This window comes from Macrobrachium nipponense, chromosome 19 (genome assembly GCF_015104395.2).
Source record: "Macrobrachium nipponense isolate FS-2020 chromosome 19, ASM1510439v2, whole genome shotgun sequence".
In the NCBI taxonomy this organism is placed as follows: domain Eukaryota; kingdom Metazoa; phylum Arthropoda; class Malacostraca; order Decapoda; family Palaemonidae; genus Macrobrachium; species Macrobrachium nipponense.
The window spans coordinates 51,635,943-51,663,846 of NC_061088.1; the positions used below are offsets into that span (position 1 = coordinate 51,635,943).

The 27,904-nt window shown below is 36.7% G+C and overlaps 1 protein-coding gene across 17 annotated transcripts in view; it reads right to left on the reverse strand.

Annotated features, from left to right (window-relative positions):
• LOC135216899 (serine/arginine repetitive matrix protein 2-like) overlaps window positions 1–27,904 on the reverse strand; it is a 622,749-nt gene that overhangs the window by 26,021 nt on the left and 568,824 nt on the right. For all 17 annotated transcript variants that reach the window (XR_010314960.1, XR_010314975.1, XR_010314977.1 and 14 more), the window contains 4 exons: window positions 27,090–27,772; window positions 24,797–24,964; window positions 19,342–19,485; window positions 13,095–13,600 (listed from right to left, as the gene is read on the reverse strand). Coding sequence is in view for 1 of the 17 variants with exons in the window: in XM_064252445.1 (XP_064108515.1) it covers window positions 13,095–13,600; window positions 19,342–19,485; window positions 24,797–24,964; window positions 27,090–27,772 (1,501 nt within the window). In the remaining 16 variants the exon portion in view is untranslated. The remainder of the gene's footprint in view (window positions 1–13,094; window positions 13,601–19,341; window positions 19,486–24,796; window positions 24,965–27,089; window positions 27,773–27,904) is intronic.

The window sequence follows — 27,904 nt, forward strand, 5'->3', positions numbered from 1 at the left end:
TTTTTGTACTAATATGACAAAATATATTAAAAAACTGTGATTTGCTTATCTGGATAAATGTCTATAGAGCTATACGGTAGCCCCTCAAAAGATGCTATGAGGTCTGACTCTGATAATTAACAGTCTGTTAAGTAGCAAAGACCCTATCCTACAGCTTCCACTTTAATATTTTCTAGATATCATACACCTGACAGTGCTGGTTCCTAAACCTCTAAACTTTCCAAACAATTTATGAGATTTTTAAACATATCCTGATTGTTTGTTTGTATGGTGTTTTTATGTTGCATGGTACCAGTGGTTATTCAGCATCTTCGATCCCTCAATGGAATGCCTGAGAATCAAACTCGTGGCAGGCGAAGACCCTACCAACCATACCACTGAGGCGCTGTATATTATCATAATAAAGCAGCTGATAAATACAGAAGAATGATGAGCTGAGGTTTTATAGTACTGTACCATACATCCTTTCAGTCAAATATCAGTTCATGAATTGTCTTTTCACCATGAAAAACTTGCAGAAAAAATACTCACAGAAACAAAATGTTTACAAAACAAAACTAAATTAATAGAATTAGTAATGTGTATGCTCCCTTACATCCAACTATTGTATAAATACATGAAAAAAAATTGGGATTCAGGAAGAACTTATGAAGTATGCTGAACAATCTGACAAGTGCATGACTAAAATATGTTTTGGTCAAGAATTACAATGAAAATTTAGTTACAGGTACAGTAAACTTACATTTTGATGATGAGGTGAAATTACAATGACTTAGCTATGAAAATAATGAATAATAGAGCAGAATATAGACTTAAGGCCAAAGGCCAAGACCTGGGACCTATGAGGCCATTCATCATTGAAATATGGAAAATGAAAGTAAAAAGACTGCAAGGTGCATAAGATGAAAACCTTGTGGTTGCACTACCAAACAATTTTTGGGAGAGGGTGGAAAGTTTGATGGAAGAAGAGAATATGAATGAAGGTACAATGAAAAGAATGGAAGGGGTTATAGCTAGGGGCCAAAGGGATGCAGCAAAGAATCTTAAGTAACACCTACAGAGCACCCACAAAAGGTGCGCTGATGGCACTAACCCCCATATTTGGATGAAAATGACAGACTTTTATATGAATTGTGAATGGTAATTGTGAAACTTGTGAAATTCACTTGTAGTACTGATAAAAAAAATCATTCAAACATCAGCAAATATTGCAGGCAGTCCCAGGTTATCGGCAGGGGTTCCATTCCAGTCGGCATGTCAATAACCGAAAATCAGAGATATAACCAAAAATTGGTGATAATAGCATCGATCCCCGGTTGTCGGTGCACATTGACGCAGAAAATTCAGTTACTGTTGTTGCTAGACAAGCTCCTTAAAACCAGATCGCCAATAACCGAGGCCGCCGATAACACCGGAGGACTGCCTCACAGAAAATTATTTAACATACTGTTTACCACAATACATGCATATCTCTTTACCATGATCAAATACCATACTTCATACAACTAATAATGTTTTTATCTCATTAAATATACTAGACCTCTTTCTTTAAATATACACAAAACAAATTTAATATATAACCAGACCCCTGGAGAAAATTTTCAATTCATGAACTAATTACTATGCTGCAATACATAATTTTAAAGAAAAATTATCTAAATGCAATTAAAAACTTTTAGCAGCTAATTAAAATTATGAACCTCCCACCTTAATTAAAGAATGATTGTGAGAAACTAATAAAATACGATGATTTATGACCATAAGCTGTAATTTTATTCCGAGACCATTTGCATGTGTGAAAGAGAGGGTGATGACTAATTTTTAGAATAATCTTTACAATACTGAATCAGTGCGGCCAGGTTTATCAATCTGATATTCAAGAAGATTGTTCTTTAATCCCAAAATACATCACAAAGTAGATTATTCTTGAACAGCAAGGTATTTTTTCATACCCTAAGTCTAAGCATTAAAATCTGTCACACACATTAAGCAATTTGCATCCCAAATCTTATAAATAATTTATAAAGGGATGTTATGTTAAGATTTGTTCTAGAGAAGAATTGGTGATGATTTATAATTGATCTACTGCAGTCAACCTCTGTATCTAGACATATCAGTTAACTATAATCAACATGCTAAACTAAAACACTATGAGAATATCCATTCAGATTTTTGGTTTGAAACTCATGGTATTTTCAATAAATGATCTTAATAAAATCTTTTACTAATAACAATACATTGGAACACTTTAATCAAGAGCTCAGAGCGGACTCTGGCACTATCATCGCATTTTGCACTGAATTAGAATTTCAAACCCAAGACTAAAGCTAAAATGCATTTTTGTAACTGTTCACAAAGTTGAAATTAGTACATGGAATTTTCATCAGCCAAATTTTCAAAGCCCTTATTTTATTGTAACCAAGTAAACAATTAATCATAAAAACAAACTTAACAATTCATGACTACATCAAACAATAACAAACTGAATTCTAATCCATGACTGACCCAACGGGAGTTAAATATCAGTTAAATAACAGGTTTTGACATTGGAAAACCCATTTTTGGTAGCCACTGTGTGTCCTCAAAGGAGTTACTCTCATGGTCCCCCCAGAGCTCCATGAGACAGATCAACCAATCTCAGAATTCTCTTCTAGTTAGTGTTGGCCAGAATAGTGCAAGTTGGCACATTGATATAATAGTATAAGGACTCTCGAATCCTTATACTACTGTATCTTTGTCTACACCAACTACCTAGGTTCAATTCTTATCCTTTACACACTTATTACTATTTCAGGTCTGTGCAGGATAATTGTTCAACCCAGTCCCATGCCTTTTCGTCACAGGAGGAGGGTGGGTTTGAAGATTCACAGAGTCTACCAAAAATAGAATTTCCTTGAGGACTCACAGTGGCTACCAAAAATAGGTTTTCCCAAGTCAAAACCTATTTTTTTTAGTGTACCCACTATCTGTCCTTAAAGGAGCTTAAAGGTGATGAAATGGCTTAGCTCCTAAATATCAATCCCAACCACCCAGATAAAATATTGATCCAAGGTTAAGTCACAAGTAATAAACCACATTCTTTATTCAGATACCCATAGGGTTTGGCAACAAAGAACATGAAACAAAACACAAGCTTATAAATAATAGGACTTTGTTCTAAAGTGACAAGCCTAGAAATGCTGGGTTAATTTGCAGTATTTATGTGATTTTCCAGTAATATCTTGGCATAACCATCATATCAAGAAAACCCGTGGTTTTCTGCCGAAGCACCTATGGGGTCAGAACTTTTCATACCACCTCATTACCATGAGCTCATGGTAATAACGTTTTAGGAATACTGCTTTTGATTACCACTCTGTACACTCAAGAGACCTCTTCAAAAGGAACATTTCCGAAGAAAGCTAACGATGTACTACAGTAGACCCTTGACTCACGAACACAATCCGTTCCTAGACCTTGGTCGTGTTCCAAATTGTTCGTGACTCGGAGCTAATTTCCCCATAAGGTTTAATGGGAATAATATTAATTGGTTCTCGACCCCTACGAACCAATATATATTATGTATATTTTGCCTTATTTTACACAGATAATGTAAAAGTCAGTGTAAAAAACCTTAATATATCTAATAATATAATTTAAAATGGTAAACTAACACTATAAAAACGTTTGTAAAGTGAACACTTACTATGACTGGCGAGACTTCTGGCTTGACGGACAAGAGAAGAGGAGGGTGGTGGGTGGGGAGGAGGTTATTGTGCGGAAGGAGACCCTCCCCCATCCAGGTCGGGGAGATCTCGTTCCGGAGATTCAACTCTTCTAGGTTTTTTTGGTGAACGTTTAATCACAAACTTATCCAATGTCTGTTGCCTTTTCCTTCCTTGCATAACTTTTCTGAAATGGCTCATTAAATTTTCATTGAGCATATTCACGATCCTGTTCGTAACAATTTTGTCCGGATGATACAATTCAAGGAAGCACTGGACATCATTCCACTTTTCCAATGCGGCTTTTATCACATCACTGCTGACATCTGTAACTTCCTCCCCAGCCTCCTCTTCGTCAGTTGATTGCTCCCGAGCAAGTTGCTCCTGCTGCTTTAATGGCATCCTTGTTTTTCAAAATTGTCGAAATTGTCGACTTGGCCATCTTGTACTCACTTGCGATATCGGTCACGCGAACACCACGTTCAAACTTTTCTATAATTTCTTTCTTTATTTCAATGGTTATCTTCCTCTGCACCCTCTTCTCACCATCACTCTTCACTTTCTTACTTTCACCACCACTCTTCACTTTCTTAGGGCCCATTATGAAGAAAATCACAAGTTTTAGCGCAAAAAAATGCTAAGCGAATTGACGAACGTCTTGTACACAATGAGATGAGACAAAGAGCGATGCGTGGGTGACGCCGTGCGTGGGCGGCTGGAGGATGGCTGTTCCCATGGCAACTCAAACGCTCTCACGTGTGCTGGGCGATTTCGCGCATTTTTCAAATGTTTGTGTCTAAAAATTAGTTTGTGAAACAAAGTGAATTGTTATTTTCCAGAAATTTCCAGCATTTTTCAAATGTTCATGTCTCAAAATTAGTTCATGACCCAAACAGAATTTTTATTTTCCGCATTTTTTTTTGTTCGTATCTCAAAGTTAGTTCGTAGGTCAAGGGTGAAATTTTACCTATAATTTTGGTCGGGGATCGAGTTGTACGTGGGTCAATGCGTTCGTGAGTCAAGGGTCTACTGTACTTACATTCCAGATGTCATGTGACTTAGGAAAGGATTGAGGGTCTGCCTTTTTAATAAGGGACACTAAAATAATTCTCAACCCATATAGAGAGTGGTTTGTTTGCGCTAGGGTGTAGGAAAATCAGACCATCTGGGATGTTTGCCGTGACCTCTAGGTAAACCTTAAGTGCTTGAACCAGGCATAATATTTTATGTGAAAAATTGAGTTCCCTTAGCATTCTCTTTAAAGGGTTCCCATTTTTGGCCAGGAGACAATAATAAATGATAGCTAGCTGTATGAGTATGTAGTGTTGTCCTATCTAAGAAAGCCAAGTTCATTAATACAAGCTCCTAATGCCAAAAGCAGTCAAGAAGATCACCTTTTGCAGCATATGAGTTGTAGTTGTATTGGGCTCACTGAATTGAGAGGTTGACAGAAGTCTAAGGACCTTATTCAGGGACCAAGTACAAGCAGTCCCCGGTTATCAGCGGACTTGGTTCATGGTGATCCAGTTATATGGCGCTTGTCTAGCGCCACAAATTGCCAAGTTTCGGTTAATGGTGGTTTTAGCTTATCAGTACCCCACCGAGAATGGAACCCCTGCCAATAACTAGGAACTGTCTGTAATGGGAAGCTTTGTAGGAGCAGGTCTTTGCCATACAAATGACTGGAGAAGGAAAGTAAAAATTCCTGTTAGAATCAATTCCAAAACCATAAAGCAAGAATTCTGACAATGTGCCTTGTATGCCATGATTCAATAAATAGCAAGGCACTTATCTTCAAAAAGATATATAAGAAAATATAAGTGTTTCAACAGAGACCTCAATAGGCTCTGAGCATGGATATAATCTAAACAAACTTTTCATACTGACTGGTATTGTCAGAGACAATGTCCGTATTTCTGCACAAGATACCTAGCAATGGTGGGTGAATAATCTCAACAGTAGAAAAGATTTAGAATATCCACATGTGAAGGTCTCGCCTCAAAGGGGGATGCATAGATAACTTCCCTCCTATTGTCTGGGACAGAACAATGGACGGTAATGGAACCGAATTTTTCGCCCATTGTTGAAGCAATAGGAACCGATGACTGTTTGGCCAATGTAAGGCTATTAACCCCTTTGAGATCATTACATTCCTACGACGTCTTAGAGGGTGCAATGACACTCCCTGCGACGTATAATGTCGTCACAACTCCATAGCACAATAGGGAAGCTTGTAGTGTTGGGTCATGTCTCCTACTGGTTTTTGCAGGCGTGAGTGGGTTGTACCAACACACACTCAGCTCCTACTACTTATTTTTCAACCAATCATGGACGTTCTTGGCTATGACGTCACAGCCTTCTCATCAGTTGATGCACAGTCATGGTCGAGTTCAAACATGTTTTTTTCATGACTTTGTTTTATTCGACGACTTTCTTCGTTTTATTTGCGTTTTTACTGCGAAAACAGTGATATCTCTTCCGAGGAATATGTTCCCTCTGAGGAAGAGTATGAGAGCAGTGACAAACTCTCAAGTGGTGAAATAAGTGATAAGGAAGAAGAAAAACGAGAGGTGGAAGGTGGGTTTACACATTACCAACATATTCGAGGATCATCGTCCAACAATGTTGCCAGACTTTCGCGACGTTTTTTTCAGTAATAAATCCAGCACTTGGGAATGCACCTTTCCTTATGCCTGGGGATATGTAAACTTTTTTTTATGATAAAGTGATGAAAACTCTAATGTTCATGGGCCAATGAGAGTGTTACATTATTTTTTCAAGAAAATCCCCAGAAAAAAGGGAAAATTCATGGGTTGATATGGCAAGAAGCAAAATTAATTATTATGTATGTATACATAGTATGTGTGTCCATTATGCTCTATATATTGATGGAAATAAATGTGCAGTCTCATATGTACACACATGCATAAATATGACAACAGACACATAAATATATACGTATATTATAAAATGTATATGTGTACACATACATATGCATGCGTGTATATTTTGACTTCACGTTCATTTCCATCAATATATAAAGCAGAATGGATGCTAATAAAACCGTTTCTTTCAGGGTTATACAGACGCTAGGGTAAGTTGCAAAAATGCAGGATACAGCATCTCACCGATTATGTGTCGTGCAGTACCGAAGGGGTTAAGTAAGCTGTTCTGTTGAAAGTTAGAAGTTTGTTCAAAACCTTTGAAATCTGAGACAATGAAGGAAAAAGGTATATTGTCCTCCATTTGTTCCAATCTCATAGAAATGGACCTCTTGCTTTTGCCTGACTGTCCAGGTTCAGAGACACGCACATCGGAAGTTGGTAGTTCTTCCATGTGGCAGACAGGTCCACTTCCGGATGTGGAAACACATTGGCAATCAATCGAAAGGAGTGATTGTCTAACATCTGCTTGGTTGAGGCTGTTGTATTCCTTAACACTCTGCTGTTCCATTGAGAGACCCTTTGAGGTGAATTGCGGACTACCACTTCTTTGCTTGTGTCATCTGAAGGATAGATAGCATTACTGCATTGAGAAAGGCCGAACATGAGCCTAACCTCTTGATGCAAGATACTGCAGTCATATTGTCTGGAACTAAAAAAAATGAGGGTCTGTTTTGGAGGTTTCAGTTTTCTGAGGGACAGAAAGACAGCCATCAGCTGATATGAAGCTTCCTCAGAACAGTTGACCACCAACCTGCTACCAGATGAAGTCCCCCAATGGCCAACCCAAGCTATCAAGGAGGTATCTGTGTGTACTATCACTCGTACAGACGGAGGAGTCAGGACTACCTATTTTACCAGAGACCCCTTCTAGGTCCACAGCCGGAGTATCCTCGCAATTCTTTGACCCCTTAGATGAAGTTGATCACAAATCTTTTCTCTTGCATTTGAAAGCCAAACTTTTACTTTTTTAGTTGCAGTCTGAGGATTGGGTCTACCACAGATGCAAATTGTAACAGGCCCATCAAACACTCCAACTGGCAACTGGAAAATACGGACTGTGCAAGGAACCTTTTCAGGTCCTTCTTTCCTTCTGAAATGAGTCGTGGTGGGAAGAGACAACTGGCTGTGAAGAGTAACACAACAAAGTCCCAGCCACAGAAAGTGTCTGCTGGGTGTATAGTGGGACTTGTTTTAATTTATTAGAAAACCCTATGACTGGAGTCATTTGCCTACTACTCTCAGGCTTCGTAAGCACTCTCCTCTGGTGGGCCCCCAAGTTAGCCAATTGTCTGTACATTTCCTTCCCTACACAAAACCATAAGAAGGTTATGGGATGTCCAGTACAGTTGTCCCCTGCTATTCGAGGGGGGTGCATACCACACTCGTCTGCAAATACTGAAATCCCCTTTAAAAATGCTTATAACTGCCTATTTTAATAGTTCAAACAAAAAAGAGCCACTCTAATATACTTATAACTGCTAACTTTAATTATTCAAACACTAAATACATTAAACTATCACAATTAAACATTTGGTCATGAAAATATCAAAACAGTAATTGTTCAATGAAAAAATCAGGGAATAGGATGATTTTCCATGAAAAATATGGATACATGTTCCCCAGAAAAATAAATGAATAACTGAAGCTGCGAATGCTGAACTGTGAATAAGCAAGGGTTGACTGTACGTATGCATCTTTCAGACGTATAGAGATGATCTAGGTCAATTGTGGAATGATTGAATGTAGTACTTGGGCAACAGTAATCATCCTGAAACTGTCACAATGTGTTTGTTCAAACTTGATAGGTCGAGGATCACCCTCTGTTCAGAGGAGTCCTTGGTGACACTGACAAGACGTGCTTGGTGGTGAATAAATGTGTGTTTCTCTATGGTTTCCTTTAAGAGGGCCTTCTGTACATAATATTTAAAGGAAGGGTCTGGTTTTTGGAAAAAACGCTTTCAAGGGTGGGAGGGAGAGAGAAACTAGACCATTTCCACCCTAGCCCATTGAAGATAATACAGGCAGTAACAAGTTATCAGCGATTTGGTTTTATGGAGCTTGTATAGCGATGATGACAACTGGATTTTCGGAACCGATATGCAGCAATACTCTATTATTGGCGCCGATAACTGGGGGTTGGTGCTATTATCACCAGTTTTAGGTTATCAGTGATTTTTAGCCATTGTCATGTCGTCAGGAACGGAACTATCGCTGATAACTGTCCCCCATAGGAGAGAACTTCCATTGTGTGATGCTGTAAAAGACAACTCCCACCCATACAAGTCCTATTGGGCTCCACCTCTTCCCGTGCTTTTAACAGGCATTCCAAGAGTTGATTTTCCCTATCTCTGATAGGAGCATCTTTGTAAACTTTGAAACAGGTGCTGTTGCTACTGTTGTCCCCTCCTCTGGTGTTGAAGGATCTTTTATGGGTGACTAGAGGCTTGTAGGGCTCCGTGTTATAATGAACTTTCTTTGGTTTAGGAGGAAGACACACTCGAGTCTGTTTCTTCCGGGATTCCCATCTTCCAAGACGAGGATATATCTTAATTCTGTTGTCAGGGTTGTTAAAGGAGTTGAGGAACAACAGACTCCTCAAAAAGGTCCCTACAAAAGGGGGGAGAATGTAACATAGGGAGGTTACGTTGGGAAGTGACATATTGGAGCCTGCCAATATTTCCTTTCGAGCCTTCACGTGACACTCTAGAAAATCATAGAGTGCTCCCCATAGGGTCCACATAAGTGGTTTGGCTACAGCAGTAAACATGGTTTTAGAAGATTCAGGAAGCCTTCTATGGAAACTTCAAGCATAGCAGTAGCAGTTATAATATTGAGGAGGTGGAACCAAGCATGAAATTCGGCCAATACTATCTCACCTAAGATTTTTCTTATAGGAGTGCCAAATTGCTGAGTAGCCATTCCAGAAGGAGCTTTTTCCTCTTAAAAGAAAGGACAAGTGTTACCCATTCTTTAGTAAAATTATTAGATACTGGAACGGCAGAGACAAATTACTGTATTTCTGACACCGACATTTGCTTACCAGTTACCACAAAATTCTGAAAATCGGCGTTCCCATGACTGAGTGTTTTAAAAGTGAAGGGACAGAAGGCTGGGGCTACTGGAGAGCATACTAGTTCGTTAAAATGGTTGTAGAACTATATTTTCCATTAACCTGAAAACAGGTTTCTTCTATGGCTTTCACTGCCATATTCGTAGGTAAGATAACCAACTCCTTCGGTGGTTTCTTAATGTCTACTGAAGGAGGGACTAAGCGCCATTCAGTATTAAGAAAAACCTGTCTCAAAATTCTACATGTTCAACTTCAATCTTAGTTTTCCTTTCATTAATACATTAGGTATTTATAATCTGGAAAAAGAATACACATTGAGGCATGGCACCAAAGATTATCAATATTATCAGGGGCAGTTATTGAAGCCCATACTACCCTTAAATTTGAAGTTATGAAGCCTGAACTGGCTGTATTATTGCTACAAGTCGGAGCTCTGGGAGTGGATAAGCTGTCTTTTAATGCCCTTCAGTTTTCAGTGGGGATTTATTCAGCTTCTTTTTGGGCTTGGGATTTATATTACACTGTTCCAATGACTTAAGTTTTTTGTAATGAGAACCAATCTCTGCCCGGGCAGACTGTGCAGCCACTTTATTCTCTAGTTTAAAGGCTGAGAAATTTTTACATATTATATCTAACTCAGTATCCAGGACTGACCTGATTTCGCTTGGAATCATTGACAGAGTCTGATACGTTGAAGCTCAATGGAAGGACATCCTTGATATTTAATTTTCATCCCAAATTCAGCAAATACAGCAAGCAGTATTTCCCTATTAGGAGTGCTTGCATGATCTGAGTGTGCCAGGGTATCAGTATCACCATTGCCTGGCAGAACAGAAGTCATGGATAAATCACTATACCCCATAGAAGATACAGACACTTCACACGGTGTTAGGTGGACCCTATCAGGATCACCTTCAGTACCCGGTTGCTGCATGGGGGAGAGAGAGAGAGTGTCATCTGAGGTATCTCTCTCATTGCAGTGGAAGACTTTGTCTCTGGTCCTTCTGGGTTCAGAAGGCAGCTTCAATGGCTTTACTATTCACTTCACGTCCAATAAAAGGGACATCTCTCCCAAGTAAAGAAATTAATTATTTAGTCCAAGCCTGTCATGTAAAAATGTAAAATGTAATAATCACATAGGAAAAGTTACCACCACAAGCGTTTTCTTAGTGACACCACTATCAGCGAGTACCAAAAGAAAAATTGTATCACTTGATACAAGTTCCTTGATATTAAAGATTAAATGGGGGATATTATCACAAAAGATACTTAGTTTGATAATTAGATACTACTAATAACAATGCCAAGGTCTGCAAGTCGAGCATGGTTGGGAACCGAAATCATGGCTACCTATTGTGAACAAGAAGTTAGGCTACTATCAATCAAAAATATAAGCAGCCCAACATACCTGTTATTACTTCAATATAATTAAATATCTCTTTGTCAGCCAGGAAAAGAGGAAAAAATGACACGCTACCATAGACAAGCAAACCAAACCCAATTTCTTGCCTTATAGGTGAGGCTTCCAACTTTAACAAAATGAAGCTACCAGCAAAATATTTTTATATCAAAACTTTTCACTGGTCTTAAACCTATGTACTTAACTTGCTTTTGAGTTAAGTTCCAGCATGACTGAATGATTTGGGAACAATAATAAGCGAGCAAAACATGCTGCGTCTTCACCCTAGAGAGACCAGAAAGTAATGTGGGAAAATGGCAGATGTAAAATGCACTGTTGCCATGTTAGTGTGTTAAGGATAAGAACTGAACCTAGGTAGTTGGTGCAGACAAAGAGATAGCCCTCTTGTCTTGAGTCCTTACATTCTATCATTGCCAATACACTATTCCAGCCAAGACCAATTAGAAGAGAATTCTTTGATTTTGGCTGGTCTGTCTTATGGAGCCCTGGGGGGAGCATGACAGTAACTCCTTTGAGGATGAACAGCGGCTACACTATGAAAAAATATAGATTACTGGATAACTTGAACTTCATGTTTAATAGATATTTATGGTAAAGTGTCAATGCTATCTAAAGTGTGGCTTTGAAAATATTTCTCCAAGGGTAACAAACTATTGTCTTGGAGGCTATGTGAGGTACCTCATAATTCACCATAGTAAAACCTAACAGTATAAGCTTTTGTCTGTTAAATTCCAGTTTGGTAGACTAAACCTATATGCTCTTTTTAAACTGTTTAACTGCAAACTATTTAATAATTTAGCTGCACCTACTATGGTCTCTTATCTGTTGGATATGAATCTAGATATTCAAATTGTGTACCAACGAGTGTATGGAAAAAGTTATCTACAAAAGATATGCCAGAATTCTTTGTTTTACCACATTCAGATATGATCAACGTACATTTCTCTAATATTATAACAGTTCAGCGGAGCCATTCTTTATAATTGCCAGCAAATAGTGCTGTACTTATGCTAATGATGATGATTGTAACTGATCAACTTCAAATTATGCATGAATACACTTTTTATTTGATAACGGTCACCTTAAGAATTTTTACCTTTTAGTGTGGAGGACCAATTATAAAAGCAAAACTTACCCTAGAGACAAAGAATCCATAATACAATTTATTCCTATGTAGTGACACAAATGCTTAGATCTGAAGACAATCTCATAACTGCTTCTCATTACATTTACTTTTTTGTATAACAAAAAATTGCTTTTCCCACTTCAGTAAATTTATTTATTTAAATTTAAGAAAATACATAAATAACTATTGATAATAAGCTTATAGGCTCTTTCAAATTTTGCCCATTACTTCAAATAACTTCTGCTGAATGGTAGGCAAAGTTTCCTTCAATTCAGCAAAATACTAAATATATGTTAAGATTCCAAAACTCCTTACAAATATTAAACCCCCAGCCATGTAAAGGACCTACACAATCAGTAAAATTTCCAGTTCACAAATTAGAATATAAGTTTTATCTACTATATGTCTGTAAGGCACCCACCCTGGTTGAGTAAGGTCTTTAATTAACAGGAAAGTTATACATACATAATTCAAGTCACATGTTAAACTTGCTTATTCCTTGCTATCAATAATAGGATATTTCAACACTCCCAGAATATCAAACACAAAAAGTAAAAACTTACCGGTGTAGCTTTTCCAAACTAATTTCAAATTGTTATATTTTCATTAAAGTAGGGATTTACAGAGCCAATCAAAATCACAACTTAAAGCACTAATTTTTATGAATTCATTAATAAGCTTTAATAAATGGATTGTCTGACTTAGTAATTTGGGAAAGACATACTTTACAGCACAATATTACTTTATTACATTTCCATACAATTAATGCACTACAATTTGGTACGTTGTGATATATTTTCTAAACAGAAAACCACTAGGTAAAACTTACCCTTGACTGGTCTGTGCTGGAGTACTGTCCACTCCATTATGATTCCTAGTATTTACATCACTACCAGTAGTGTTAAAGTTTCCCAGCAAATCCACTGCTTGAGTTGGGGTTGTGTCCATGGGCACTGGGGAATCCCCATTAATGTGTGGCTCTTCCAGTTTCACAGATGCTACACTACTTATAACATTATCCACCACAATGTTTTCAGTTTTTGAAACAGTTTGTTCTACGGAAGTAGCTAGTGTATTCTCAACTTTAGTAGTAGGCTGGGATTTAGACAGAGCACTACTAACTTCCTCAGCAGATAAGCCGCTAGATGTCTGTGAAACAACACCACTCTGTGCAGGTTGCGAAGCAGCATCACTGTTTGAATTATTTCCATCTACTGACTGACCACTTTGGGCTTCAACTACAGCTTCAAGGTTGTTGATCATGGAATCAGTCATACTAACACTCATGTCAATATCAAAACCTTTCGACTCTTCTGATGGAGTTTTGGATTCAGTCTGAAATAAAAGTTACATTTAGTAGGATATCTATTAGAGATCCCTGACCCAATAAATAACCTAATAAAGCCACAAAACAAAGCATATATCAAGTAGCAAAACAATGAAAAGAAATACTGATTTTGTTAAACAAGGAACAAATTTAAACTGGAATAAAAATATGAAGCATTTAATACTTAAATCTTTATATTAAAACTTGACCAACCATCACCCCACGGAAATCTACCAAGGAAATTTTTCTGGCAACTTTTCAAGTAACTTGCTTTCCCTGCTGCTAAGTTTGACATTTTGGATCGTTGGGGAAAAAAAATCCTTGTAGTTGCCGAGATGAAAGTTTCTTCTCACAATAAATCAAAATAAAAAATGAACTCTGCTAAAGTCTTTATTTACTGATATTCATAGCAAACTACATATATACAAAATAACAATAAGTCTAGTTCCATCAGAGAGTAAGTACCCCACTGCACTTCTTTGTATCAGATAGTATCAGTTACCTCCAAACACACTGACCGTGAAATGACAGTTAAGAGAGCAGTTTGAGAATAGCTGCAACATGGATGAAATGGGGAGAGGCTTACTGGTAAAAATGCTTAAAAATAATTTTCTTTTATCACTATATAATACTATACTTCATGCTGCATTAGTGAGTTTGGTGTCATTTTAAGGCAAAGGGTTGAACTTTATAATATATTTACAAAAATCCCCCAAAAATAAAAACATCAATATCACATGTAAAAGTTATCCATGAAAAATTATAACTTGTTAAAAACATTCATGATAAATAGGAGAAAACAAATATCCAATGATACACGGTAAATTTTCAAGATATGTACAATACCACAAAGTCCATTAGAAAATTGGAAAATATAACTGAATGGCATAAGTTTCCCAAGCAGAATAAGAGTTTGTGATTTTTGAAAAATTTTGCATGGATAAGAATATATACCAGTCTCCATGACAACAATAACCATGCATACCTGTCATATTAAAATTTCAATGTTATGATACTGATGATGTATGATGAATTCATTAAAAAATATTTTGAAGACTTCTCAAGAGGTTGAAAAATGGATATAATTACTATATATGTCATCAGAAGTTCAGTGGATTAAATTCATGATTGAAGTGTAGTGGGACAATTATATTACATATCAGTAACTGGTAAAGATGCACCCAGGGTGCTTGAAAAAACACACACACACACACAAATCGAGATCGTTTGGACATGCATTGAAAAAGAATATTTAACAGTTGGTCAGAAAGCAGTAGATATGGAAGTAGCTTCTTGTTCTCTAAAAGTTTTTCTTTTGAACATTTTCCTAGCCTAATCTTTCCTTTGCGACACAAGTGTGCTCAACCCACTTATTCCTGTTCTTTGGTCCCAGTATACTCCAGCTTAAGACTTTGGAAAACAACATGACTCAAAACCCAAAAACTCCTATAACAGAGAGCTCTCTCCTACCCTACCAAACACCAGTTCCGCTTGTCCTCTACTGCACGCTCTGTTATTGTTTTACCTTTCCACCCCAAGACACCACCATCTTGTCTTTATGATGTCACAACACAACCTAAATACATCGGAGACATTTTCTAAAATCAAACGCATTTCCCATACATTGAACATCAACCACATTTCAACAATACAGAAAATAAAAATGAAAAAATAACTGACTGAACTGATTTATAATATTTTCTCACCGAGGAAAATCAGAATCCATACATTCCTCCCACAGGCAAGATGGGCATAAATTTTACTACCTCGACAAAGAGAAGACGACTCCTGGGTCTGAAAATGTAGGAGGCATGAACAGCTTAAAGGCCATCCCAGACCCTTCGATCTACATTACTCTTGTTTACTGTCCATGAAAGAAAAACACAGCAACAGGGACAAAAAAGATCCAAACAAAATATGTACACAAAAAAGTGAGCAAAGAAAAAAAGAAATAAAGGGGTATAACCTCAGCTACACTTATTCAACAGCGGGTAAAAGCAGCTGCACATTACATTACACGGTAGAAAGTTTGACAGCAGGTTTACATGCTGGGCACTTTGCCAGATTTCACACCATCTCACTGGTGCAATACAAACAACCTTTAATTATGAGCATTCAACCATTCAGCTACATGTTAGATATTCTCCACTTAAAAGTTGTTGGTTCGTTCCCTTCACAGGAACAAACAATTTCTACTGATACAAAAACTATGTATATAGTTTTCCATTACTATTACATGATACATTTTCAAGCTTTAAAAAATATTAACCTCGGGTCAATGCAGACATCAAGATTAACAAATATCCTAGTGTTTTGACCACTGAATTGAGTGACAATTGGTTAGGTCAGTACCTGGATGGGTGATGAACAATGAAGGCCATATGTATGCTCCCATAACCATCTGTAGGGACATGAGTATCATTATAGAGGCTTCTCTTCTTCTTTCCTACCGTTAGCCCTACATTAAGGGGTTGGCTGCCTGATGTGCCTTCTCCACTGCCTTCTATCAAAGGCATCGTCCTCCACCAACCTCCCCTCTCCATACCTTCCTTCACTTTATCTCGCCATCTAATTCTCTGTCTCCCTCTTGATCTCCTTACTCTAAAAGGTTCCTCCCAAGCCCTCTTCACTCCCTCCTCATCCATCCTCAACTCATACGCATGCCATCTCAATCATGCCTCTCTTATCACCTCTGTAATATTTACTAAGCTTGCCCTTCTTATTTCATTATTTTCCAGTCTCTCAAGCAGTGATTTTCCCATAATCCACCTCATCATTCTATTTCTGTTCTCCCAAGGTTCACTTCCTTTTTTCTTCTTAGAGCCCATGTTTCTGATCCATACATTAATACGTATACTGGTCTTATCATTGTGCTGTAGATCTTGGCTTTTAGCTTGATTGACATTTTCTTATCACATATTACTTTAGCTACTGCTCTCCACTTCTCCCATGCAGCTTTATTCCTACTGTTACCTTCAGTCTCACATCCTCCCTCTTGGATTAAAGTAGATCCTAAGTATTTAAACTTCCCCACCCATTTTATAATCAAGCCTCTTCTTTCTTGTATTACTATTCTGCTTCTTTCGTCCCTACTGCTCACCAAAACCTGTCTTTTATTCACATTCACTTTTAAGTCACGCATCTCTAAAACCTCCTGCCACTCTCCAACCCTTCTCTATAAATCTTCCTCATTTTCGGCAGTAATCACCAGATCATCGGTGTGCAATAAATCCCACAGCTCTTCATTCCTGATCTCTTTACTTAACACATCCATGACCAACACAAACAAAAATGCGCTTAATGCTGACCTTTGGGGTAATCCAACACTAACTTCAAAATTATCATAATAGAGGCCACACCTACAAAATCAATGCCAAAAGATTTTCAACAAACCTTACAGGTACAGTGTATGTGGAAATCGGTCAGGATAAAATATGAGCACCAACAGTGAACAGTAGACTGAATGATGATGCCAAACTGACTTTTCTATTGTCTACTTTTAATACCAGTAAGCCTCAAACTCCCCAAGACTACACTACTTACTAATCAGCTCTAGAAACATTAAATAACTACAAAATGATTTGCTCTGGTTTTCATAGCCAACAAGTGTCGCTATACTTTTTCATATTTAAGAATTACTGGGAGCCACTTACCTTGTTGCCACTTCTTTAAATCTTACCATCATTGCCAATGTAATTTCCTTTTGGATAACTCAAACCCTTCCTAAAACTTTATAAACACATCTCTAGCCCCCCATTGTAGTAATTGTTTTAATATTAACTGTACTACACATATACGACAGAGGTCGTAACGAATGCTTTTGTTTTTATTAAAGTTTTGCAACTTTATATAAAACCTAAAGGAAGTGAAAGGACAAACTAGAAAGTGAGAAAACAGTATACATACTCTTAACTTCATGTGTCTTTTATATTAATTACATACATACATTTCATACATATATATATTATATATATATATATTATATATATACATATATAATATATTATATATATATATATATATATATAATATATATATACTAATATATATCATATATGTTATATAATATATATATATATATATATATATTATTATACTAAAATATATATAGATTATACTATAGATATCTATATATATTATATATATATTATATATATTATATACAGTAGTACCTCGAGATACAAAAGGCTCAACTTACGAAAAATCCAAGTTACGAAAGCAAAGACGAAAAATTTTACTGCTCTACATACGAAAAGTTTTCAAGATACGAAAGGTTTCTGAAAGTCCGAGATTCGCCCCATAACAATTTTGAAACTCGCGCCGCACGCCGCCATCTAGTTATAGTAGACTCGGCACCATCCTCCTGCTCTCCCATTGGTTCCTGATGCTAGCCAAGCCATGAATCCTTCTCTCTAATTGGACAGCATCCCTCCCATCATGCATCTTCTATACATACGTACTACGTGTTGGCGTGCTTTACCTCGGCCACTTCGCACCCGAAACTTTACCGTACGCAATCGGCATTTGTTCGCTCCAACGATTCGTTTAGTAACGTAAATTCGTTAGTGATTTCGTTGCAGTACGTACATATTATCGTGTTGTGCTACTTTATCGTATTGTGAGAACGTAACTTAATTACGTACAGTACATAGAGTCATGGGTCCCAAGAAAGTTGCTGAAGTTCACAGAAAGAAGAGAATGCTTTCTATGCAGACAAAAATGGAGATAATAAAAAAGTATGAAGCTGGCTTGCAGTTGAGTGTGATCGCTAAGGAATACGGCCAAAATCCGTCGACGATAGGCACCATCCTTAAGTAGAAGGAAGCCATCAAAGCAGCTACACCTTCCAAGGGCGTCACTATTTTGTCCAACAAGAGGAGCCATGTGCATAATGAAATGGAAAGGCTGCTTCTTGTATGGATCGAGGACAAAGAAATCGATGGCGATACGATAACCGAGACGGCAATCTGCCAGAAGGCCAGCGCTATTTTCGGCGATTTGATTGCCCAAGCCAAAGACGACGGCGGAGAGGGGACATCAACGGCAACCCCAGAGTTCAAGGCTTCTCATGGGTGGTTCGAGAAATTCCGTTAAACGGACTGGCATCCATTCGGTGGTGAAGAAATTGAAATTACGTAAACTATAAAAAAGTAAAACGAAATGTAAAAATCAAAAAAAGACAAAATAAATTTTATTTTAAGTTTTTTGTAAAGTTAAGTGTTACAGTTTTGTTAATGTGTTTTGTAAAGTTTAGTTTGTTTTTAACATTTTTTTTATGTGTTTCGTAAAGTTAAGTGTACGTATCTGCCGTTTGTCCTCCTCCTCCTCCTCTGCCGCCACTTTCGGAGATAGCCTCACTCGAAAGGTAAGCTTCGACATATTACATTACAGTAATAATATTTCTTGTACACTAACTAATATACACTTTATTTACAGGTTTGGATTTTTATTCCTAATTTAGGTATTGAATGGTCCAAATTATTGTAGTATTTCATTGTTTATAGGTCAATTTACCTTTATTATGAAATTTAATGGGGTGTTTTTGGAGGGCTTGGAACGGATTAGCCATTTTACATGTAAAATGTGTTCCAAGATACGAAAAACTCATTATACGAAGGCCGCCTCAGAACGGATTAATTTCGTATCTCGAGGTACTACTGTATATATATATATATATATATATATATAAATACACACACACACACACACACACACACACACACACACAGAGGGAGGTTAAAAAGGGTACCTTTGTTGGGGTATTAGAACCACCTTTGCCTCTTGTCCGAGCCATGATAGCTGCTACCCGACTTTTACGAGCTTGTCTTTCTTCTTCTTCACGGTGTAAACGTTCCTCTTGTTCTTGGCGTTTCTGTTGCTCAATGCGTTCAGCCTGTAAGTCAATAAATATGTATAAGTACATTGTACTATAATTATGTATACATTTACATTCATTTGTAAAAGCCTAGGCACTATACCTGACACTTCTGACAAAGTTCCACTAATATCTATGTATCCAAGATATATGACATCTACTTCAATCCTCATCAAAAGCAAATACTTGATAGGAGACTCAACCAAAGAAGTCTGTTACCTTACATAATACAGTCATAAAAACTTGTTGCACAGCAAATATGCTAGTCATCTGATCATCCTTCTTTATGTATAAGAGAAGTGGACTGCTTACGCAATAATTAAGAATTACTATTATCTATTATATGCTACTAATAAGAGTAAAATCTATGCATACAAAAGTAGACCTATGAAATGTAAAACCTGTTCTTATGATAGCATTTTTCACCCTTTCCCTTTCTGGTGGCTTCCTTGCCTCAAGTATTTTGGGATAAAGTTTCTTGCCAACTGCAATTTACCCTAGCTAGCAAATGATTTTATGTTTAATTTAATTATCTGTTATTCTTTTATTTTTCTTAATATACTGTAAAAATATTCTATGGAATCTTCTTCTGCTTGTTTGAATATTCTGAATAATAAATGCAAATGGCAGTAACACTTTCAAAACTCTGCTGGTCATCAAACTAATCATCTTCACTAATTTATGCCTAGTCAACTTTTTGGATGGATGACCACCAAGAAATATCACAGGCCATCATCATTGAGCCCCCTGAACACCCAAGGCATTTTAAAAATTCCCTACTTCTCAAAATTTGGAAATAAGATAGTTAAAATAATGGATATGGTTGGAATGAGGGGGTTACCCATGCTCTCCTTACTCTTGCCAGTTCATTCCTTCCTCCAGTTACAATGACAAAGTGAGGGGGCTGAGATGGGTACATTCTATATAAAGGTTCTTGTTTGTTTACCTAAGAAAATATGAATAAAGTAGTTTCAAAAATTTATTTGTTCCTAAAGGAACACTAACCATTGCCTTTCATATGCTGAAACTTACCCCTTAAGAAGAGGGTAGTCCCAGAATAAGAAAGTTGAATTCAACCAGGAGAAGCCAAGCTCCTGGTCACCTGTGCACACAAAGAAGGCTCTGACTTTGAACAATTTTGGAGAATCAAGACAATTCTTGTAGGAGTTGGGAAGTCAGCAAGCCTTTTTTTTTTTTGGCTATTCATAAATAGTATTGGTTTCACAGAAAATGTTTATGGTATCTTTCCTTGCCCTTGTTAAAGGAGAAATACCAGAGAGCAACACATTCCAAGGGACTTAGAACAGGTACATGATGTGCATTTATCTAAATCTCATTAGATTTCAGCATGTACAGCTACTCAAAAATGTTTTGCAACATACTTCAAAACTTTTCGGACAACAGCTTATAATATTAACATCTACTGCTATTGGCAACTCTTTTATAAGCACTTGAAACAACTCTGATACTACTGGTGCATCAGAAACCTGCAGTTTCCCTTAAAACTAGTTTTTCTAATATTGTTGTCATACTTTACTTGATTAAAGGATTTTACTATAATACTTCAAAGATCATCACTATTCTTATTCTTTAATATTTTCATCTCCGAAGGGCATCACTATATGTTGTATCTTCTTCATATGTGTGAACATTGAAGACACGCCTAACGGCTGTTATAAGTTTAACTATTAGCCCTAGTAACATCAACAATTACGACTTTTGTAAATATTTGCTGGCATATCATTATGAATCAAATGTTTCAATAATGGTATTTGAATGACTAATCCTTTGTATATTAAAAACTAATGAAAAATATATACATTCTCGACATTCACAGACTCACGGCATATGCAGATTTCTCTATGGACCATATATGCATGGTGTTTTTTTTTGTTGCATAGAATCAGTGGTTATTCAGCAATGGGACCAATGGCTTTACGTGACTTCCGAACCACATCGAGAGTGAACTTCCATCACCAGAAATACACAAATGAGAAATATCCACAAATTCCTGGTTTTTTTCAATTTCATCATAAAATGCACTTTTTGTGATAAAACTATTAAAAAAACCAAGTATGAAAATTTCTAGTGGTTTTTTCTTGAGTTCTAACTAACAAAATAGGCTGTTTTTTAGCGTTTTTATAGGGGTTCCAAACATTCGCAGGTGCTAACTAATCACGGGGGGTCTGGTACGCATCCCCGCGAATACGGGGGGACTACTGTATACAGGCAGTCCCCGGGGTACGACGGGGGTTCCGTTCTTGAAACGCGTTGTAACCCGAAAATCATCATAAGCCGGAACCATCATCAAAAATCCTAAGAAAACCTTAATTTTAATGCTTTGGGTGCATTGAAAACTATGTAAACTGCATTCTTATTGAATTTTCATCAAAAAAAACTTTTAAATATTGATTATTTTGCATTTTTGGTGTCATATTTCATCTGCCAGATGAGCGTTGTAGGCGTCATAACCCTGGAAATAATGTCTAATGAATATAATTGAGAAGCGCCTTAACCTCGGAACGTCGTAACCCGAACCCGTCATAACCCGGGGACTGCCTGTACATATATGTATATATACATATATATATAATGTATATACAGTGGTCCCCATGTATTCGCGGGGGATGCGTACCAGCCCCCCCCGTGAATAGTTAGAACCCGTGAATAGTTGGAACCCCTAAAAAATGCTAAATTATACTTGGTTTTTTAATAGTTTTATCACAAAAAGTGCATTTTATGATGAAATTGATAAAAAACAAAAAACAGGAATTTGTGGATATTTCTCATAGAAAAATACCGCGAATGTGCGAATTTTCCGCGAATAATGTGGGGAAATGTTCCCAAGAGAAATCCACGAATGTGTGAGTCTGCAAATCCGGAGAACGCGAATACGGGGGATCCACTGTACAGTGTTCCCCCCGTATTCGCAGGGGATGCGTACCAGACTCCCCCGTGAATAGTTAGAATCCGCGAATGTTTGGAACCCCTATAAAAACGCTAAAAACAGCCTATTTTGTTAGTTAAAACTTAAGAAAAACCACTAAAAATTTTCATACTTGGTTTTTTTCAATAGTTTTATCACAAAAAGTGCATTTTATGATGAAATTGATCACAAAAACCAGGAATTTGTGGATATTTCTCATAGAAAAATACCGCGAATGCACAAATTTTCCGCGAATAATGCGGGGAAACATTCCCGAGAGAAATCCGCGAATGTGAGAGTCCGCGAATCCGGAGAACGCGAATACGGGGGGTCCACTGTATATCTATATATATAATGTATATAAATAAATAAATTAAATAAATAAACGTATATATATATATAATACATATAGGGAGTCCCCGGGTTACGGCGGGTTCGGCTTACGATGTTCCAAGGTTAAGGCGCTTTTCAATTATATTCATCAGAAATTATTCCCAGGGTTATGACGCCTACAACGCTGATCTGGCTGAAGAAATATGACACCAAAAATGCTAAATAATCAATATTTGAAGTTTCTTTTTTTTTTATGAAAAATGCAATAAGAATGCAGTTACATAGTTTTCAATACACCCAAAACATTAAAAGTAAGGTTTTCTTAGGATTTTTGATGAAATTCCGGCTTACGACGATTTTCGGAACCCCCGTCGAAACCCGGGACTGCCTTTATATATATTGTGTGTGTATAAATATCAGTGAAGCACGAAGGAACACGTACTTGAGAACAGCCTTAAATTCACGGTAGAAAGGTAAGTGAAACAGGGACTACAAGTACCTTTGTAGTATATTCTACATTTTCAAGTTCACACTGAATATAAAAGAAGTTGACAGGCCTTTATATACAAAAACAGAAAGAGGGGGTGGGGTTACAGTTTATTAACCTGGGTGGTGTGTTCTTTAAGCAAAAGTGATAAGGAAATAGTATCAAGATATAATCCTGGGTGGAAAACAAAGAATTTAAGAATATTCTCTGTATACCATTTCATCCTAATTTCATTCCTGCTGTACCCATTTTGAAAACTATTGATATAAACTTAGTATTTAAATATAACAACACTTTGAGGAATAAACTAATTAAGATTAGCCCTCCAAATTGAAACAATATTGTATACAGTACTTCCTGTAAAGAATGCAATAAGATTTATATTGGGCAGACCTCTAAGGAACTAAAGGCAAGATGTTCTCAGCACAAATATGCCATTTCAAGAGGATTAACTAATAATGGCATTGCGGATAATTGGCTTAAGACACGCCACGCTATTAACTGGAATAATTCCTCAATAATCTGCAGGGTCAAAGATCACCGAAAAAGGAATCAGTTGGAGAACATCTTTATCGAATGTATATCAACAAGGAATTTGAATCCCCACCCAGGATTATACCTTGATCCTCTTTCCTTATCTCCATTGCTTAAAGAAAACACCACCCAGGTTAATAAACTGTAACCCTGCACCCCTCTTTGTTTTCTTATATAAAGGCCAGTCAACTTCTTTTATATTCAGTATGAACTAGAAAATGTAGAATATACTACGAAAGTACTCGTTCCAAGTCCCTGTTTCCCTTACCTTTCTACCGTAGATTTAAGGATGTATATATACAGTAAACACACTGTATTCACAGAGGATGCATCCCGGAGCTAACCCCCCCCCCCAAAAAAAAAAAAAAAAAAAAACTAAAATCCCTACATACTTAGAACCCCTCTAAAATAATTTTTAAGTGGCTATTTTGACAGTTCTAACACAAGAAAAATCCTCTAAAAGTGTTTGTAACTGAATATTATAATATGTAGTTTTATAAAAAAAAATTGCATTTAGTCACAAAAATATGAAATACGTGAATATTTCTCAATGAAAAATACTGTGAATAGGTGAATTTCCTATGAATTATGGGTAGATATGGTCCAAATAGATATCTGGAACAGGCGAGAGCACGAATCTCAAGAAAGCAAATACAGGGGTTGATTATATATATATACGTATGTTTATTGCATACATACACAAACGCACACATATATACTAGTGCAGGAAGTCCACGGTTATCAGCAGACTCTGTTAATGTCGACCTGGTTTTATGGTACTTGTCTAGAAAATCCGCAATTTATTGTGCCATAACTTGCAGAGTTCTGGTCATCGCCACCATAAGGTGCCAATAATAGTTATGGCCCCATAACATACCTAACAGAAGCATCATTAACTGGTTATCGGCGCCATTAACCGGATATCAGGGCCATAAATCACCAAGTTTCAGTTAATGGCAGTTTTCACTTATCAGCACCCTGCCAAGAATGAACCGCCACTGATAACCAGGGACTGCCTGTAAACTCTCTACGTTATAAATCTTATTTACCTCAATTCGTTGTTTATCCTCCTCCTCTTTCTTCTTTGCTTCTTCTTCTCTGTTTTTGTCAGCTTCTTCAATAGCTTTCCTAAGACGTTCTTGCTCTGCTTGTCGTTGCTCTTCCATTAATCTTATATAATCTTCCTCTTCCTTTCGCTCACGCTCTTCCTCTTCCATCTGTCATCGATGAAAAATGAAGGTAATTTTCAATATTGATTAGTTACACCCACCCATTTATTCAAAAGAGAACAAGCAATTCCACAATTTACCAGAAGAGAATTATTTTTCTATAACATGACCTAGCAACTGGTGAAATAGAGACTGTGTAATGGTACAAGTCAGAGACCTTTCAAGATTAGGACATCATAATTTTCTAATACACTTAATGTAAAAGACAAGCATCTGGGCTATAGCTGTTTACAGGTTTGTCACCACAATGGCTAACTAGACTAATCATTAAGCTGACTAGGCCGTCAAAGAGCATCTATATACTAGAACAAATATAGCAGCCATGATAGTAAAGAATGCAACTATTGACAACAAATTTTGTAAACTTATCAAATAATATGTAAAACATCAGTATCTTTGAAAATCTAAATTATTGTTTGTACAATGGGAAAGCCTTTCTTGTTCAGCATACAGTGCTCCAAAATATTTTCCATCTAAACTTCATCAATGGATCTTCTAGATGTTTCTGTTAATTTTGCTTCTACAAACTAACCTGGCAAATTTCTCTCTAAGTGTAAGATCACAGCAGTTCAAACAGGAGTGAAAAAAAAGTTACTTTTTTGTTAATGCTGTCATATGTATCATTCACAATTACATATTTGCCAGATCACTTCTAGCTAGTAAAAAAAATCAATTTTCCGTATATTTCTTTCAAACACTGAAAAAAACCAAGCAAGTATTTACATACTTTAAATAATGTTAGAATTTTAACCAGCACATTTCTTAGAATTTCACAAGAGAGATTCACTTTGTTATTATCTAAAGATAATTGAATACAGACATTAAATACTGAGATGTGAACTATTATTACTAAAAAATATTTTAAAGAAATAACCGAGTTACCATTCTTAATACTAATAGGTCTGGCCCAAAAGGTTTACTGTCAGTGAAAATATCAGATTTTACCTGGTAAATTACAACTTAAAAATCTGAAATGTTGTCGAGTGAAAATTTATTTTAAAAATTGGTTTCCTATACACAATACTGCGAGTCATTTTTCTGCATTATATGCATTCAGGGATTGGGTCATATGAGGGTCTAATTTGGGACTGACATAATTATATTTTAGTTTCTGGGACTAAAAATCTTAAATACCATTGGAACACAATTCTTAAACTCCCTTACACAAGATTAAGAGTGTTGACCTACCACTCATACTACAGCAATGATGGGTAATCACTTAGAAATTGGAAAGCAAGACTGACTAATGGCCCTTGGTAAAATATCTAACACAAATTAGCAGGCCTTGTGGCATGGTTGCTGGTTCAAACTATGGAATACACTAAGCAAAGTTAATCTAAATTTAAACCCTGAATGATACTAATATGGAAAACCTAATAACATCTCTAAATGATAGTTAAAGATACTCCCTCTAATATATAATTTGGTAATTTTCTAACAAGCTTAACAGACCTATCTGTTTCTTGGGTTTAAAGCTATACAGCAATACCAAATTTTTGGTAAGGCTACGTTTAAGAAGCAATATGTGCTCTTCTGGTTTTTCATCTATTTCTCCTCCAGTTTCTCAAAATTATAGAACCTATCTACCTTTACACCAAGTATAGTTTCTCTGCACTGCTCTAAAGAGCTGTGATTGTGTTATGTCAACTTTTACTCTTAAGCACTACAACCTTCACTCTTTGCTTTCAGCTGTTCAAGCATAATATGATCAGCCCTACATGCCATTCATCTTAGAACGAAAATATCTTTGCTCTGATGACTTGATGTTACTTATCCAGGTTTGAAGTGTAGCCAAAAAATTACTTGCATTAAACAATAGCTGAATATTAAATAGAAAAAAATCCCTTAACCCATCATAAAATGGAGGAAAAAACAACATTTACTCATGCTGAAATGTTATAATTAACATTACATATAGTTCTACAGCAATTATAGTATCCCTTTCCTACATGGTTCGAAATTTAAAATTTTCTTCTTAACATTTAAAAGCATATACAATAATCAAACAACTTTTGAAGCACTGATCTCATGAATTTATACCAAAGTAAGCTTAAGTAACTTTAAGAAAAAAAAATTACTGTACACTGACTTGGAGAAAAAGCAGTGTCCATACCTGTCTCTGACGCTCTAATTCTTGTTCTTTCTCTTTAGCCTCTCTTGCCAAACGCCGTTTTTCAGCCAATGCTGCTTTGTATTCTTCCTCAGTTGCATATCCAGTGACTGGCTTTTCAGCAGCCCTCTGAGCAGGAGTTTTCTCCTGTTCATCAGACTCATTGGCATCCTGGACTTCTACCTTAGAAGTAGTAACATCAGGTTCTTCTGTGCTCTCAGGTATATCCTTTTCTTCCTTACTTGGCTCAGGCTCTACCTTGACTGGTTCAACTACTGGTTCTGGGGCTATTTCACTCTCTAGCTTTGGTTCTTCATTTTCAACATTTACATTTTCAGGCTCAGGATCTTTCTTAGGAATAATTTTCTCGGCAGATTTCTCTCGTTCTACAGACTTCTCTTTCATTGGAGGTGCCGAGTCCTTCTCCTTAGCAGCACCAGGCAAAGGTTTACTTTCAACAACTGGACTCTGTGCTGGTGTGGTTTTCTGTGATTTAACCTTTGGTGTTGCCTTGCTTTTTTCCACAGCTTTTTTAGCAGCACTTTCTGCTTTAACTTGTGATGGTGTCTTCTTAGGTGTGGTGGCTTTAGCTGGAGTTCGAGCTGGGGTAGCAGGCGCACTTCTGTCTGACCCAGCACTCTTGGCACGTGCAGGTTTTGAAGATGATGATGCAGATCCAACCGATACTGAAATTAAAAAATACTGAGAAATTAAGATAATAAAAAACTCATTCAAATATTTTAGACCAGTATTAGAAATTTAAAAACCAGTAGTCAGCTAAAAAGTATCAAATTTGAATAAAATACTACATATTACTA